The sequence below is a fragment of the Camelus bactrianus genome, chromosome 2, assembly GCF_048773025.1.
Source record: "Camelus bactrianus isolate YW-2024 breed Bactrian camel chromosome 2, ASM4877302v1, whole genome shotgun sequence".
NCBI classification, from domain to species: Eukaryota; Metazoa; Chordata; class Mammalia; order Artiodactyla; family Camelidae; genus Camelus; species Camelus bactrianus.
Genome location: NC_133540.1, coordinates 87,198,868 through 87,216,554, shown reverse-complemented (window position 1 = coordinate 87,216,554; position 17,687 = coordinate 87,198,868). Strand labels below are relative to the sequence as shown.

The following is a 17,687-nucleotide window of genomic DNA, read 5'->3' as shown; positions in this document are numbered from 1 at the left end:
AAAACTTCGTCATCAACTTGAAGCTTGGAGGAACTAGTTCAAGTCAGACTGTTGTGAGAACAGCCAGTGTTACCCTTCCTTCTGGAAAGGATTTTGCCCTCCTTCCTGGAAACGGTTCCCCTTCTTCCGACTTTTTTTTTTTTTTTTTTTTTTTTTTTGTCTGAAAGCTGGATGCAAATCAGGCAGATAAACTCAAGCAGTTAACCATCTGTTCACTCACCCTGACTGGCTCTTTTGGGGCTCATAATTCTAGGGTGATTTTCTTTACTTTAATAGGTAAATGAGGTTGCAAGTCCTTTCCTACACTAAGTTCCCCACACACCGTGATGCTTGTCAGGAGAAGTATGGAGGAACACTGGGTGTTCAATCAGCCATCCTGACTGTAAGAAGAAAAGAAACACTGCAAAGCCTGGGGTGGGAGGTGGGGGCCCTTGGAGCCTGCGAGGGAGAGCTGACCACAGCTGACGGCGGTGTCAGCCTCGCCGTTGTTTCGCAGGGCCCCAGGAAAAGCTTAGATGAAGTTATTCTCTGTATCCATTTCTTCTGCTTTCCCTTCGGGTCTATTAACACTTTTAGAGAATCTGAGTCTCTTTCTTAGATTTTCACTTAAAAAAATCAAAAGTGAATAATTATTTTTTCTGCTTACAGAAGTAATTTATTTTTCTTATAAAAAATCCAAACAATGTAGAGAAACTTCACAGAGAGAATGGAAGACCCCCTCATAATCCTGTTCCACAGAGATAAGTGCTATTAAAGATTTAATGTGGAGGCTTAGAGATTTTGAGGGTAACTAAAAGATCACAATCATAAAATTATCTCTATGTCACCCGCCTTAACGTTTTCACGTTTGCATTTTATCCACTGGTCTCGCCCAGACTTATTTTACACTGTCTGCTTTTTCCTTTTAGCATACAATATGGGTAGGTTTCTTATTTATACGTAGTTTTTATTGGTTGCTTTCTACTCCAGCCTGTGAATTATCATAATTTACTAAGTCATTCTTGTCCTGTTCAACATTTTGGTTATTTCTTATTTTATGCTAATTCCTTCTTGTTTCAACCTAAATGTTATGTAGGCCTGGAGGAGAGGATTATGACTAAAGACTTTTTTTCCCCTCTTTCTCTTTTATCATTTAACATTTGCTGGGTTGTCTATGGTTGAGCAGACTCAAGAAAGTGACAAGATTCCTTTTTTGCTTCAGACCAAGCCCTGGAATCCTCTCATCCTCCAGCTGAAGACGGAAATAGTCAAGATCACAGGCACCGTGTGTGGGGTATTTTGAGCATGGCCTGAGATAAGCGCTCTCACGTAGCCCTTACAATAATCCTTGCCAAGCTCTCCTTCCCACTTGTGCCAGTGTAACCTTCTCAAATGCCTCTTGCCTGTGTCAAGGGTTAGCCAGAAGGGCTTTTCTTTTATAGAGAGGAGTTAACAGGGCTGCGAAGGAAAGAAACTTAACCAAAGTTTAGTTAACAAGCATTTTCCCCCAGCTTTATTGAGGTATGATTGACAAATGAAAATTGTAGGTATTTAAGGAGGACAGTGGGGTACCTGATGTGCATTGTGAAATGATTACTACAGTCAAGCTGATTAACGTATCCATCACCTCACAGAGTTACTTTTTATGTGTGCGCTGAGAACACCTGAGATCTACTGTTAGCCACTTTCAAGTGTCCAACATGGTGTCATTAACCATAGTCACTGTGCTGTACATGAGCAAGCATTTTGTTCCCATTGATCAGTGGGAACAAGCTGTTCAGCTAATCAGTTACGAGGCAAAAGATGGGAATCTGGAGGGTCCGTGTCTGACCTTGTCTTAGGTAAACAGAGAGCCGTCTGTGAATCTAAGTCACGTGGGGAGGGTGTTTCTTTGCCACCATCCATTTCCTGGAACACGGAGGAGGAGATTCCTGAACCACTGCTGCCATCCAGGAGCTTGGGGCCCCTTGGAGCACAGGTTTGCAGTGAGTCCTGGGATGGGACGCTGGCTTCACCACTAGCAAACCTCAGGCATTCCCCCAACCTCTTTGAGCTTTGGTCTCCTGAAGTGTAAAATGGGGAAGATGATTTTCATCTTGTAGACTATTATGGGATTAGATGAGATGAATTGGCAACATAATGCCTGGCTCTTGATAGTTTTCTGCATCTCAAAAACCTTCCATAGCACAAAGCCCCACCTTGTATATTGGATAAAATCTTGAGTCTTGTGACCCCAACCTACCTCTCCAAATGAATCTCCCTACTCCCTATAAAGCCCACACCTAGACACACCTCATACTGTCCCTCCTCTGTATCTTTTATTTTCTCATTCTCCACATACACTCTTTCTGTTTAAGCAGAGGTCTCTAGGAGAGATGGATGTGGAGCAGACAGGGAGGAAGGGCTCACTCTGTCCAGCCAGGCAGGGTAGTTGAATCAACCCTAGCTGTCCATAAGGCGTGCACCCCCTTGACCTCCTCTGCTTGCCAAATTTTTATTCATTCTTCCTAGCTCACTTCAAGCACTACCTTTCCATTTCAGTTCATAGAATCCATTGTCTGAACACTATAGAGACCATTGCCTGGTATACTCATTGGCCACTTATTACAATGTACTTTATATTGTTGACTATCTTGCATGTGTGTATCACTGTCCCCCTAAATAGAGGGTAAACTCCTGGAACACAGAAACCATATCTGTGTTGCTGGGTATCTCCTACCTACTATGCTGGGCACGGACATAGTGTTCAGATGATTTGCATGCATAGATCTATACTTTGCAAGAAAACCATGAGTATAGCACTACTGTATTATTTTTTAACATTTTTTATTGATTTATAATCACTTTACAATGTTGTGTCGAATTCCAGTGTTCAGCACAATTTTTCAGTCATTCATTGACATATACACACTCATTGTCACATTTTTTTCTCTGTGAGTTATCATAACATTTTGTGTATATTTCCCTGTGCTATACAGTGTAGTCTATTCTACAATTTTGAAATCCCAGTCTATCCCTTCCCACCCTCCACCCCCCTGGCAACCACAAGTCTGTATTCTCTGTCTATGAGTCTATTTCTGTCCTGTATTTACCTGTATTTACGCTTTGTTTTTGTTTGTTTGTTTGTTTTTGTTTTTCAGATTCCACATATGAGCGATCTCATATGGTATAGCACTACTTTAAATAGTTGTTAGAATAAAGGAACATAGATTTTTCTTTCCACCCACAAAAGAAACGGGCTTCAGTTAGCTCTTTAGGGTGCTTGGATTACTGATAAGATACACAACCTAATAGGTGCTAGATCTATGTGTTTCTGATTCTATTCTCAAGCTATTGTTCTCTCCGTATCTGAATGTGGCTGAACCGGTCCGGGGACAACCACTTTCCCTAGGTATGCTTTAAAGGCTCCTTGGGCGTGTAGCGATCAAGCTGCTGTTACAGGGCCTGGGCTGCGGCTTTGCCTTTAACCGTTTGTGCCTTTCCTCTGCTCTCGCTGGTTGCCTGGCATCAAGTTCTTCTCTCCCGGCACCTTGTAAAAACAGTCAAGGGAAAATATAGTTTTCTAGTACTCTTTTGTTGATTGAACCAATGTGTCTCTAAAACCTGCATTGTCACTGTGGGGAGAGTTTAAGGAAAAACAAAAAACTTCCACTTTTTTTTTGTAGGTCAGCACCTTCTGTTTGAAGAAGCCAGCAGTTAACCTAATATAGCTGTACTTTCCTTCTCATTTTCTGTTGCTAATCTCACCTGCTTTATGTTGATTCCTGTTAACTTCAATTTTTAGAAGATGTTTTCTGTCCTGAACCCTTTTTTCCCTAAGAAATTCCTATGTAATGTGTTACGGGGTCCAAAGGAAGGGCTGATCCATCCAGGTAAGGGGGGGAGGGGAAGTTACTACCTTGCCCCTTTCTGGAAATTCCTGGACAAGAAAAAGTTCTTAGTTTAATGAAATCAAATGACTTTAAAGGTATATACTGGCCTTCAAAATCCTCTAGAAGACAATGATTATCATTGACATGTTAGACTTGTGGTAGCTAACATATCTGTTGTAGGTGGGTTATGTTTGTGTCACTGAGCTGTTTCTAGGTGCTGTATGTATACTTTACAGCAGAGAAACTACCATGTAACTTCTATCATTAAATGTCCTCTCTCTCTGGGCCTGACTCTCCCTCGCTTCTCCTCAGATAGCTAGGATTCCTGTTTAGGAGATAAGATAAAAGACCGCAAAGCCTAAAAAACTACCTGAAATGACCGATTAGGCTGTTCTATGACTGGCGCAAGGAGAGGTGAATGTGTGCTGTTGGGGAGGGGGGCGCTTTACCAAGGAGGGAGTCTGAGCTGGATCCAGAGCTTGGAGGAAAGGGGGTTCATGATTTGTCTTTAAATTTTTCCATCTCATCAATCTGACCTCAACTCAGCAAATCAGTACTGATAGTAAAAGCCAAGGAGATTTCAATAATGTGTTGCTTGGTTAAAAATCTGATGATTAGACATTCTGAGCTGATGCCAAACCACAAGCATCCCCAGTTCTATGACGTGGCCAACTCATGGGTGGGAGTTTACTTCCAGCCCTCCAGATGACTGCCTTTGCTTTGACAAGCTTAGGTTTTCTGTACTCTGTTTTCCCCCTGCAGAGGTTCTTGGGATATTTTCCATTGAGTAATAGAGCTGTATCATTAAGCTCCCTTGCAACATTGCTTCTATTAAATTGGAAGCCTGGACTACTAAAAATTGGCATCCCATTGTGTGCTGCATCACAGGACATTTTCAGCATGTGGTTTCTATTATGTTTTGAAGCTGGTCTCTCTGTTTGATGTCTCTGAAATCCTCTCCAGTAGAGGAGTGACAGGTGATATCAGGGGATGCTTCTCTTGCAATCTAGTTATTGTGTCACTACTGGTCTTACATTGTGTTTATCAGTAGATCTCATTTTCCTCTTTTAAAAAATTTTCCCCATGTTAGTGTTTTTTTTAGTTTATGGATTTATTTTACAATATCATATTTTTAAAAATTGAAGTATAGATGATGTACAATGTTATATGTTGTAAGTATGCAATATAGTGATTCACAATTTTTATAGGTTATTTTCCATTTATAGTTATAAAATATTGGCTATATTCCCCATATTGTACAGTACACCCTTGTAGCTTATTTTATACCTGATAGTTTGTACCTTAGTCCTCTAGCTCCATCTTGCCCCTCCCCCTTCCCTCTCCCCACTGGTAGCCACTAGTTCCTTCTCTACATCTGTGAGTCTGTTTCTGTTCTGTTATATTCACTAGTTTGTTGTATTTTTTTTGATTCCACATATAAGTGATATCTTACAGTATTTGTCTTTCTCTGTCTGACTTATTTCACTTAGCATAGTGTCCTCCAAGGCCATCCATGCTCTACACCAGAAACTAATACAACATTTTAAATCAGTTGTACTTCAATTAAATAGCAAAGAACAAACAAACAACCCACTTAAAATATGGGCAGAAGAACTGAAGAGACATTTTTCCGAAAGAGGAAATGCAGATAGCCTACAGGAGCATGAAAATTTGCTCAACATCAAATATCAGGGAAATGCAAATCAAAATCACAATGAGATGCCATCTCTCACCGGTCAGAATGACCATCAAAAAGAACACCAATAGCAAATGTTGGCAAGGATGTGGAGAAAAGGGAATCCTTGTACACTGTTGGTGGTAATGCAAATTGGTGCAGCCACCATGGAAAACAATATGGAGGTTTCTCAAAAACCCAAAACAGAACCACCATATGGCCCAGCAATTCTACTCCTGGGCATATACTGAGAAAAATAAAAATATTAATTCAAAAAGATACATTCGCCCCACTACTTAACAGCAGCATCATTTATAATTGTCAAGACATGGAAGCATCCCAAGTGCACATCAACAGATGAATGGATAAAGAAGATGTAGCATATATGTGCATTGGAATACAGCTCACCCATAAAAAGGATATTTTGCCATTTGTGGCCCTTCATTAACTTTTTTTTTTTGCACTGCAAAAACCAGAATTTTGTAACTGCCATAAACATTTCCATTGCATCAAAAACAAAAACATACCTAGAAATAAACTTAACCGAAGAGGTTACCTATACTCTAAAAACTGTAAAAACATTGATGAAGGAAATTGATGATACAAAGATATGGAAAGATATCTTGTGCTCTTGGATTGGAAGAATCATTATCAAAATGGCCATACTACCCAAAGCAACCTGCAGATTCAATGCAACCCTGTCAAAATGTGATATTTTTCATAGAGCTAGAGCAAACAGTTCCAAAATTCATATCAAACCATAAAAGACCCTGTGTTGCCAGAACAGTCTTTTGTAGGTCTTTTTTTTTCCCTCTTTCTTCTTTTTCTTCTCTTTTTTTGTGGTTTGATGACTAGAGAAGTTCCGTTAACATTTGTTGTAAAGCTGGGTTGGTGGTGCTGAATTCTTTTAGGTTTTGTTTATCTGTGAAGCTTTTGATTTCTCCATCAAATCTGAATGAGAGCCTTGCTGGATAGAGTATTCTTGGTTGTGAGTTTTCCCCTTGCATCACTTTAAATATATTATGCCACTCACTTCTGGCCTATAGAGTTTCTGCTGAAAAATCAGCTGATAACCTTATGGGAGTTCCCTTTTATATTATTTGTTGCTTTTCTCTTGCTAATTTTAATATTTTCTCCTTATCCTTAATTGTTGTCAATTTGATGACTATGTGCCTTGGTGTGTTCCTCTTTGGGTTGATTCTGTGTGGAACTCTTTGCACTTCCTGGACTTGAGTGACTTTCCTTTCCCAAGTTGGGGAAGTTTTTGGTTATCTCTTCAAAAATTTTATCAGGTCTTTTCTCTCTCTGTCTTCCTTTTCTGGGACCCCTGTCATGTGAACATTAGTGCACTTCATGTTGTCCCAGAGTTCTTTTAAACTACCCTCATTTCTTTTCATTCTTTTTTCTTTTTTCTGTTCTGCAGTACTGATTTCCACTAATCTGTCTTCTAGCTCACTGATTCGTTCTTCTGCCTCATTTAGTCTATTCTTGGTTCCTTTTAGTGTGTTATTCATTTCAGTAATTTTATTCTTCAACTCTGGGCATTCTTTATATTTTCCAGCTGTGCTAAAAACTTTACTCTGTGCATCTGTACTCCTCTTGAGTTCTCTGAACATCTTGGCCATCATTACTTTAAACTCTTACTCAGATAAATTGCCTTTCACCTTATCACTTATTTCTTCTGGGATTTTATCTTGTGCCTTAGCCTGGGACATATTCCTTTGTCGTCTCGTATCGTCTATCTTTCTATTTTTATTTTAGGTAAGCTAGTTATGTTTCTCCACCTTGGAGAGGAGGCCCTATGTGGGAGATGTCCTATGCGTCCCAGCAGTACACTCCTCTCTTGTCACCCAATGGCCAGGGCCCAGCCAGTCCCAGTGTAGAGTCTGGCCTGTTTTTGTGGATTCCTTCCACAGGCTTTGGGATTGTTGTTTTCTTATTTCTAGTATCTGCACATGGTGGATGAGGTTAGACTAGAGGCTTATGCAGGGTCCTGGCAGCAGGAGCTGGTGCCTGCCCACTGCTGGTGAAGCTTGGTCTTGGACCTCTGATGGGTAGGGCCATGTCTAGAGGCATTTGTGGCTCAGGAAGTCTGCAGATGGGAGGGGCTGTGTTCCCACCCAGTATGTTGTTTGGCCTGAGGCTCCCTAGCCCTTGAGCCTATAAGCTGTTGGGTGGGGCTAGGTCTTGGTGCTAATGACCCAAACAAGATGTCAGCCTCCAGGAAAGCTCATATAGATGAACACTCCTGGAATGTCCACTGCCAGCTTTTATGTCCCCTGGGTGAGCCACAACTGTCCCCTACCTTCCCAGGAGAACTTCTAAAACCAGCAGGCAGGTCTGGCCCAGGTTCCTATGAGATCACTGCCTCTACCCTTGGACCTGGCACATGCAAGATTCTGTGTATCCTTACCAAGAGAATGAAGTCTGTTTCCCCCAGTCCCATGGTGCTCCTGGAGCTAAGCCACACTGGCCTTCGAAACCAGATGTCCTGGGATCTCCTCCTCCCAATGCCAGAACCCTGGGCTGGGGAGCCTGATGTGGGGCTCAGAACTCTCCTGTGGGAGCACCTCTGTGATTTAGTTATTCTTCAGCTTGTGGGTCACCCACCCTGGGGGTATGGAGCCCGATTATATCGCAGGCACCACCCCTCCTACTGTCCCACTGTGGTTCCCTTTTTATGTTTCCAGTAGGAGATCTTTTTTGCTAGGTTCTAGTCTTTTTATTCAATGGTTGTTTAGCAGTCAGTTGTGGTTTTGTTGTAGTCGCGAGGAGAGGTGAGCTCGTGGTCCTACTACTCTGTCATCTTGACCAGAAATCTCCCTGTTAATTTTTTTTAAATTCATTAGAAAAAACTTGGAAAATACAGACTCTCATCAAGTAGAAAATAACAACAATCTAGATTCCAACATGCAGAGTTAATCACTCTTCACATTCTGGCTTGTTTTCTTTTAGTCTGTGCTTTTATCTTTCTTGTAGTCTTAACTTTAAAAATGCGGTTTTTCATAATGGAAAAGAAACTGAAAAAATATATATGAATGTATGCATATGTATAATTGAGTCACTTTGCTGCACACCTGAAACTAACATTGTAAATTGACTACACTTCAATTAAAAAATAAGAATTTAAAAAATGCAGTTTTTGTTTATTAACAAGTTAAAGACTATTAGGACTACTGGATATTAGGTTTCTCTCTATTAACCTTGGGTGCTGTGTTAATCAGGCTTCTCTTGCAATGCTGGGTAACAAACACTCCCAAATCTCAGTGGCTTGCAGCAGTAACATTTATTTCCCACTTGTTGTGGCCAGGTTGGCTGCAATTTGAGCTTAGCTGGGTCAGCTGACCTAGGCTGGACTCCCAGCTTCATGTCTGGTCTGTGCATCACCATTTTAGGACCTTGGCTGAAGGATCACCAGCTACCTGGGACAGGGCATGCTCTTTTGGCAGAGGGTGGCTGGTGGAAACTTGCTTTGCCTCTTGAGGCCTCAAAGGTGGGGCATTGCCATCCACCCACGTTCTGTTGATCAGATCAAGGCACTTGGCCACACCTGAAGTCTGTAGGGTGGGTAGAACACTCCCATAGGGGTTACCTAACGAATCCCGTAGACTGGGTATTTGAACAACAGAAATTTACGGTCTCACAGTTCTGGAGGCTGGAAGTCTGAGATCAAGGTGTCAGCAGGGTTGATTTCTTCTGAGGCCTCTCTCCTTGGCTTGTAGATGGCTGTCTTCTTCCTGTGTCTTCATATGACCTTTCTTTTGTGTGTATTTGTGTCCTAATCTCTTCTTATAAGGATATCAATCATACTGGATTACAGCCCACCCTAATAACTTCATTTAACCTTTAATTTCTCTGTCTCCAAATACACATTCTGAGGTACTAGGGCTAGGACTTCAACATATGAATTTTAGGGCACACAGTTTAGCCCATAATATGTGATAAGGGTGGGAAACAAAGGAAGAATTGTAGACAAAGAATACCCTAAGCACAGCCCCAGTGCGACTCAGCTTTCTCATCTTTAAACAGGGATAGGCATCTCTACGTTATGGGTTTGTTGGAGATTGAATGAGAAAATGCATGTGAAACATGGTGGTTGAGGTAGTAGGGATGGGTGTGGTTCTACCTCAGATGGAAGGACCAAAGTAGCCTTCTTGGCCTCTCCCCCTATTCTCTCACGTGGGTGAGCTGGGATCGCATGATGGTCCTCAAAATGGCCTGACTTCCACAGCAGCTGTCCGATTAGTAGACTGTTCATAACAAAGTGAAAAAGGCCTTTCGGGTACTCAAGCTGTGGCCTTGGTTTTGGTAATCTATGGTTTTCCAGCCATGAGCTATGACTCTAGCATCCTTCCTTTACCACAAATATTTATTGAAGTCCTTTTATGGCTTATTAGAGCTGTGGGATTCATATTGACATAAGGCATGGCATTGATCTTGACGAACTGTAGTTGAATGCCTATGAAAAAAAATAAGAGAGCCAGGAGGTTAAAGGGCAGGGTGTCCCTCTCTCGGCCTCGGTGTTCAAAACCAACTGCCTTACACTTTGTAAATCTCCTTTTGGTTTTCTCCCCTAGAATATCGTGTTAAGGAATGGTTCTGAGACTTTTGACTCCTGGAGGAAGCCCCCTCTGCCTGTGTACTCCCAGTTCTATTTCTTCAATGTCACCAATCCAGAGGAGATCCTCAGAGGGGAGATTCCTCGATTGGAAGAAGTGGGGCCATACACCTACAGGTGAGTCCTGACCACCTCCCTGCCGTAGCAACCAGAAGTATGGAGTGTCCCCCTTTCCCCCCAGGTTGGGTCCTTGTCTCTTCCCATGAGCATCCTCTGTGTGCTGTGTGGGAAGCACAGGTTTTGGCTGCCTCTGTCTGAAATGTTGCTGGTGTGATACCACAGCAAAGAATGGCTTTGTGGACGGGGCCAGTCTCAGCCTGTGTTGTTTAGAAATGCAGCTGCTTCCTCCTGAGTTGGCAGAATGTGGTTACTGAGTGCTGAAGAGCTACTCCCCACTGTCTGACCTTTTAAGGTCGCCCTTTGATTTTCTTTGATGTCTTTTAGGGTCTTTTCCTAATTCCCTTCCCCACTTAGCTAGTTTTAGACCAGCTCCTAGGATTCATTGTTTGTCTGCAGACAGGCTTTCTGTCTCCTTTTCTTTTTTTCGTTGAGGTATAGTTAGTTTACAATGTTGTGTCAATTTCTGGTGTACAGTACAATGCTTCAGTCATACATGAATATAAATATATTCATTTTCATATTCTTTTTCACCATAAGCTACTACAAGGTATTGAATATATCTCCCTGTGCTGTACAGTATAAACTTGTTTATCTATTTTATATGTATCAGTCGGTATCTGCAAATCTCGAACTCCCAGTTTATCCCTTCCCACCCTCCTCCCCCTGGCAACCACAAGTCTGTATTCTATGTGAGTCTGTTTCTGTTTTATATATAAGTTCATTTGTCTTTTTTCTGTCTCTTCTTATTCACTCCTTTCCCCACCCATCCTGAGTACAAGAGATAACCAGGTGGCAGCGTGAGTTAGAGTCTTTGGCAGTGACCACCAATTCCAAATGCTGGTGAGTTAGGAGAATTGCTTTAATCATTTTTTAAAAAAGATTAGAAGGAAGCTGTTGGGGATCTTATGGTCAGAGTATTTTTTCTACTGTTGCCCTACCCCCTAGGGCAATAACCTCTCCCACACCTCTTGCAATAATCTTTCCAACAAAGTTTCTCCTTAACAGATTTTTTTGGGGGGCAGGGTAATTAGGTTTATTTATATATCTATTTATCTATTCATTTTTTAATGGAGGTACTAGGAATTGAACTCAGGACCTAGTGCATGCTAAGTACACACTCTACCACTGAGCTATACCTCCCCACCCCTCTCTTTACCAAGTTTAAAAAAAAAAATAGTAGAGGAAGCAGACAGCAAGATCTTTCTTCTTCAGAGCTGCCACATGCTAAAAATACCTCACAATTCTGTCCTAACTGGTTACTCAATAAATGGTTGCCCACTGACTCATTCATTGTGAATTAATGCTATCTCAGAGCTGGAATTCTGAGATAAAAATCCTGGCTCCTGCCTCAGGTGTTCATGATCTGACTCTGGAGTTGAATGGCCTGTGGTGACTCTCACCTCTGCCACTTACTAGTTCTCTGTGCTTCAGTTCCTCGGTTCCCTTATCTATAAAGTGGGGATAAAAATAGGACCTCTATCCTGTAATTGTTATGAGGACTGAGTGAGTCAGTGGGTCAGTATTTATAAAGTGATTAGGCTAGTGCCCAGCACATATTTAGTGCTAATTAGTGTCTGATGTTATTATTAGTGGATTGTCTTAGCCTCTGCAAATCAAGACCCAGAATCGTGAAGATGAGCTTTGTTGCTGTATGGTAGAATTAAAAAAAAAAAAACTTGGGTCCTCATTTTAAAAAGCATTTTTGTATGTTTAATGCCTAAAGAAACACTGTGTACTGGGTAGAGCAGGTCTGCATTAGAGGCTGTCCAGCACAGGGACAGTTAGAAGTTGAACCAGAATTAGGATCTGAGTGCCCTGTTTGTTGGTTTGTTCTGCAATTTTAACCACATTTTATGGTGATTTTCAAAAACTCCACATATAAAATGTACCATTTTTACCATTTTTAAGTGCAGTTCAGTAGTGTTAAGTATATTCACAGTGTTGTAAAACAGACCTCCAGGATTTTTTCATCTTTCAGATCTGAAACTGTATAGCCATTAAATAACTCCATTTTTATCCCTCCCCGCTGCCCCTAGTAACCACCATTTTACTTTGTTTCTATGAATTTGACTGCTGTAGAGTTCTCATATAAGTGGAATCATACACAGTATCTGTCTTTTTGCTGGTTTTGTTTTTTAACTGAATTCCTTCTGGTAAGTGGGATGGCTGCCTCCTTTCAAGAATGAACTCACCTGAGAACTAAAGAAAAACCCCAGCAAACAGTTTTCCTCCTGGGTCTCCTGGGCCTGTTCCTGTGGTCATTATCCTCATCTCAGAAAAAGGCCTGGGTTCTAATCAGAACCCAAGGAAACATAGTATTCCATTAAGACACCTTCTGGGCCATTGTGTCTGCTGGCTTAATGCGCTGTCATAATGTGGTTATGGGAATAATTCAATCCTAGGAATAAAACAGTATCTGACTCTTACCCCACTCCCTGCATGTCCCATCTTAGAAGGACCTCAACTGACTCCTGAGGAAAGCCTGGGAACACCTCACAGGGATTCTTAAGCCTTGAACCATCCATGATCCTAAGGGGTCCACTGATAGAATTCAAGGTTCTCTGTGACTTCGGGAAAAAAATTACAGTTCATCTTCATTAGCCACATACTAAAATTTAACATTTCCTTTGAGTGTGAAAATAGGCAACAGATCACAGCAGTGTTAGCAGTACGGTGGATTCACCACTAAAGGAAACAGATACTGTGTCTCTTGATAGCTGTTGCTTGAAGTATCATTCATGTTCATTAATATTTCAAAATTACAGTCATTGTTAGACCTGCTGCTGCGTCTCATTTAAAGAATCAATAAAGAAGCATACATATTGCCATATCACAGATTTTTACAATGGCACCTGAAGTTTAGTAATTGTTTTCCTTTGTAACCCTAGGTATTTTATTTTCTGTGTGTAAAAACATTTATGTAAGAAAGAATCCATCAGATTGACACAGGGGCTCATGGCAGAGGGAAGGTAAAAACCCTGAGAGCAGATCCTGTAGGTTGGAAGACAGGTTGGTCACTCACTGACTGTTTCATTTTTGCCTCCATGAGTTTTCCTGCCTCCGGTTTCCTCCCTGCCCTGGTCTCTCCCATTCTGCTGCCACTGTGGTATTCCAAAGCATATATCTGACATTTCCTTTCTTCCCTGCTCAGGGTTCTAGTGCCTCTCCCAGTGTGATGTCCAGGGCCTGAGCAATCTGGCTCCTTCTGTATGTCTAGCCTCTGTTTTATTTTAATTTTAATTTAATTTTTTGGCACTCTCAACCTAGAATTTTATTCTCTAACCAAAGCCAATTTCATACTCTAACCACAATTATCCAATAGAAATTTAATATGAATGTCAACTTAAAACATACACACACACACACACGCACACACACACACACCGTAAAAACTGAAGCAAGTTTATTCAGTGTCTTACTGAGAACTGTAGCCCAAGAGAGGGCCTCTTAGACAGCTCTGAGAAATTGTTCCAAAGAAATAAGGGAGGAGCCAGAATATACATGAATTTTTTTGTGGGAAAAAGAAACATGTAGTCAAAGATCAAAAAATTACTGCTACTCACAAGAACAGACATCTCAAATTAATAATCTTAGTGCTTTTCCATGTATGGAAAGATGCAAGAATCTGGGATCACTGAACTATTTACTTAAATATACATCTTAACTATCTAAGGGCTGGTATCCAAAGCACAGACTGCTTCCTGTTTTTCTGCATCCTGAATTCCCCTCAGGCTCACTGTCAGTAGGCACATTCATGTGCTATAACTGGATTTGTCCCATATGATCCAGCAATCCCACTCCTGGGCTTATATCCAGAAAAGATGAAAATTCTAATTCAAAAAGATACATGCACCCAATGTTCATAGCAGCACTATATATAATAGCCAAGACATGGAAACAACCTAAATGTCCATCAACAGATGAACAGATAAAGAAGATGTGCCATATATATATACACGCACAGTGGAATATTACTCAGCCATAAAAATGAAATATTGCCATTTGCAGCAACATGGATGGACCTAGAGATTATCATAATAAGTGAACTAAGTCAGACAAAGACAAATATCATCTGCTATCACTTATATCTGGAATCTAAAAAAGTAATACTAATGAACTTATTTACAAAACAGAAAAAGACTCAGACATAGAAAACAAACTTATGGTTGTCAAACGGGAAAGGGAGTGGGGGAAGGATAAATTAGGAGTATGGAATTAACATAGTACTACATATAAAATAGGTAAATAACAAGGACTTACTGTATAGCACAGGGAACTATACTTAATATCTTATAAAACCTATAATGGATAAAAATCTGAAAAAGTATATATATCTATATATATATAGATATCTGAATCACTTTGCATATACCTGAAATTAACACAATATTTTGAAGCAACTATATTTCAAAAAAATAAAAAATTTTAAAAACCTTTAATTTCTAGTGAAAACTAGATAGTAAGCTATTATGAACTTTTACATTAGCATTCTGTAGATTGGCAAAGTTACAAGTACCATTGATGATTTTTTTAAACATGTGCCTTTTTATGGAAAATTTTTCAATGTGTACCAAATATATTTATTAATGATCCTAAATATCTTTAATTTCTCTGTAAAAGAAAGCCTATTTTCAGTAATTAATGCTTCAGTATCTTACTTTACTTGGGATGATTTAGATATTTAATACATTTCTATCATTTAACTTAGCAAAACTATAAAGTTTCAAGTTACCAAAAATCTGGAGAAACTAATCTTGAGTAGACATACCATGAAACATAGTAATTCTTAAGGAGTTCACTGAAAGGCTCTTACCCCCAGTTTTATCTATTTAATTCATTTGTTCCTAACAGTTATGTTTAGATTACCCATGAAAACTTGAGGAGACATTAGACCAAATCAACCATCATCCCAGGCTATTTTTCTTGCTCATAAATTTTATAACAGAAATAATATGATCATATTTGATGGGGGGCAATAAAAGTAAGACATGTCTATTAATTAAACCAACAAACTTAAACTTTAAATCAAATATTAATTTAATATTAAATACTTTCCAGATCACATGAACTTGAAATTATTTTTGGTTAGTTTCTGTTTCATTTAGACATGTTTAATTTATAAGTGCTTACTTTTTTTTTATATATATGTATTTTTTAAAGTATAGTCAGTTTACAATGTGTCAATTTTTGGTGTACAGCATAATCTTCAGTTATACATGAATATACATATATTCATTTTCATGTTCTTTTTCACTGTAAGTTACTATAAGATACTGAATATAGTTCCTTGTGCTATACAGTATGAACTTGTTGTTTATCTATTTTAGATATATTAGTATCTGTATAAGTGCTTACTTTTAAGAGCTCTTTTATAAATTAATATTGATGGTACAATCTGGAAGCAGAGACATATCTTATCTATAATGTACACATAAATATAACCAGAAGTCTCATAGCTTCATTTTATAACTTAGTCTTGAATCAGGTAGTACAATAAAAACTTACTAGTTTATAAATAATAGTTGGAATAAGTTAACATTTATTTGCTCAGATGACTAAGCCTTTTTACTATTTGTGGAAAAGACTTTTAAGATTGTTTTGGTTCTTGATAAATCCTAAGGAGGCTGTGAATTAGGTTTTGGGTGAGGGAACTGTTCCAGCAGTTTGAGTTTAAAAAGTCCTCTTCCTTCCCCCCACCCCCTTTTTTGGTTACAGACTCTACCTAATTGAGTTAATTAGGCTCAGTCTCATGTCATTATGGACTGTATTTACATTTCTGGTCTGTAGAGATTTACAATCAAAGACAATTGCTTTTAATTCCCCAAAGAACTGGTCTGCTGCCTAAATGATATCAAAAGATTGATTTGCCCAACTACATTTTCTTTGTTTTTTTGTATCAGTGAGATTTCTAACTAGACTGGAAATAAAGAGTTCTATGTTCTAGAACTTTAGGGTATATTCTATCATGCCTTCAAAAGTTTGCACAAGGTATTCAACAAAGGTCCTCTTTCTGCACAAGTCAAACCCTGAACACTTTACCCTAGTGGCAAAAAAGAATCTCAACTTTTACTTTATTAACCCCTGAATGTTAGCCCCCAGTTTTTACTTCATATTTTGTGGGCTCAGGTAACTCTGTTGGTTTCCTCTAGAATGTTTAGTATTGTATTCTTGGGGCAGATTTGTATGCCCTGTTAATAGGTTATACCAGGAAGGGAAAACATTCACCAGTGAGACATAATGTCTATCCCACAGTATAATCAGGCAAAAGAGATGTAACCATCTTACATAAATCCTCTTCAAATACACTAATTTTTAAAAATAAATTTTTATCTCAGTTCTACCAACTCTTGTACTTTTAACTTTAGCCAAGAGACCCAGGCCCTTTTGTGAATCTTTAACTTGATTAGTTGGCTTAACTGTTGCCCCAAGCTATTTCTGGTCAAGTATCTCAGTGTAATTTTCTTCTAGCCTTAAAAAATTTTTTTTTTTAGCTGGAGTAAATAAAGCAGACTTTTGGGGGGCCCTTTACTGTTAGGGGTACCAATGGGGTCCTATTCCCAGTTGGTCCCATGGGCCAATAGGTCTTTGGCCCATTCAACTTCAGGTAGTGTTGTATCAAAGCCTTTGTGTTAATCTCATCAGTGTCCATTTTATTTATCCCAGTTTTAATCACCATCTAAAGATTTCCATCCTGTTGGGATGAGTCCCTTTAAAATTTCCACCTTATTGGGAAGAAGTCAGTTGAGTTTTGCCTCATCTTCTTTCTATTCCCTTTTTAATCAACCTAATTAACATTAATTAACGTAATGTTTTTATTAGCATCCTAAGACCCATTGAAGGAAAGCCAAGACCACAAATAAGTTTTCCCAAACCATTTTGTTTTGTTTTAAACTAAGGAAGTTCTTAAGGCTAGCTGTTACATTTTTTGTATCTACCTTTTAATTTGGTCTTTTTGTAGGTAGGTATCAGTAAAGCAGCTATTTATAATGAGAGCACTCTAAAAATTTACCAATTAGGAAGTTTCTGCCATTTAAAGGATCCATCATCTGGTATTGATGAATAGTGTCTTAATAGTGATAACCAGGAAGATGCCACAGGCACCCCCAACAGGAGAGTGCAAAGGATGCAGCCTTCACAAGATCCAGAAAGTTTACTCCCAAAAATAATCTAAGATAGTAAAGGCCTTTGTTGTATGGGTGGATGAAATGAAGATTAAGAAGAAAAAGGCCCCTTATGGGCTAGCACCCCTTATGCAAATTTTCCTGAGAGCTGGCACAGTCAGACAAAAAGACTGTTCATAATCCCAGTCTACTTGACTGGCTATCGCATCTACACTGTATGTGTACCTTACTCATGACAGAGACTGCGTTCTCAAAACACAGGACAAAATGCCTAAGAAGATCACATAGAACATTTATATCTT

General features: G+C 39.5%; 1 protein-coding gene across 1 annotated transcript in view; it reads left to right on the top strand.

The window, feature by feature from the left end:
• SCARB2 (scavenger receptor class B member 2) overlaps nt 1–17,687 on the top strand; it is a 67,344-nt gene that overhangs the window by 12,108 nt on the left and 37,549 nt on the right. Inside the window, exon 2 of the mRNA XM_010969304.3 lies at nt 10,104–10,261. Within this exon, the coding sequence (XP_010967606.1) occupies nt 10,104–10,261 (158 nt within the window). The remainder of the gene's footprint in view (nt 1–10,103; nt 10,262–17,687) is intronic.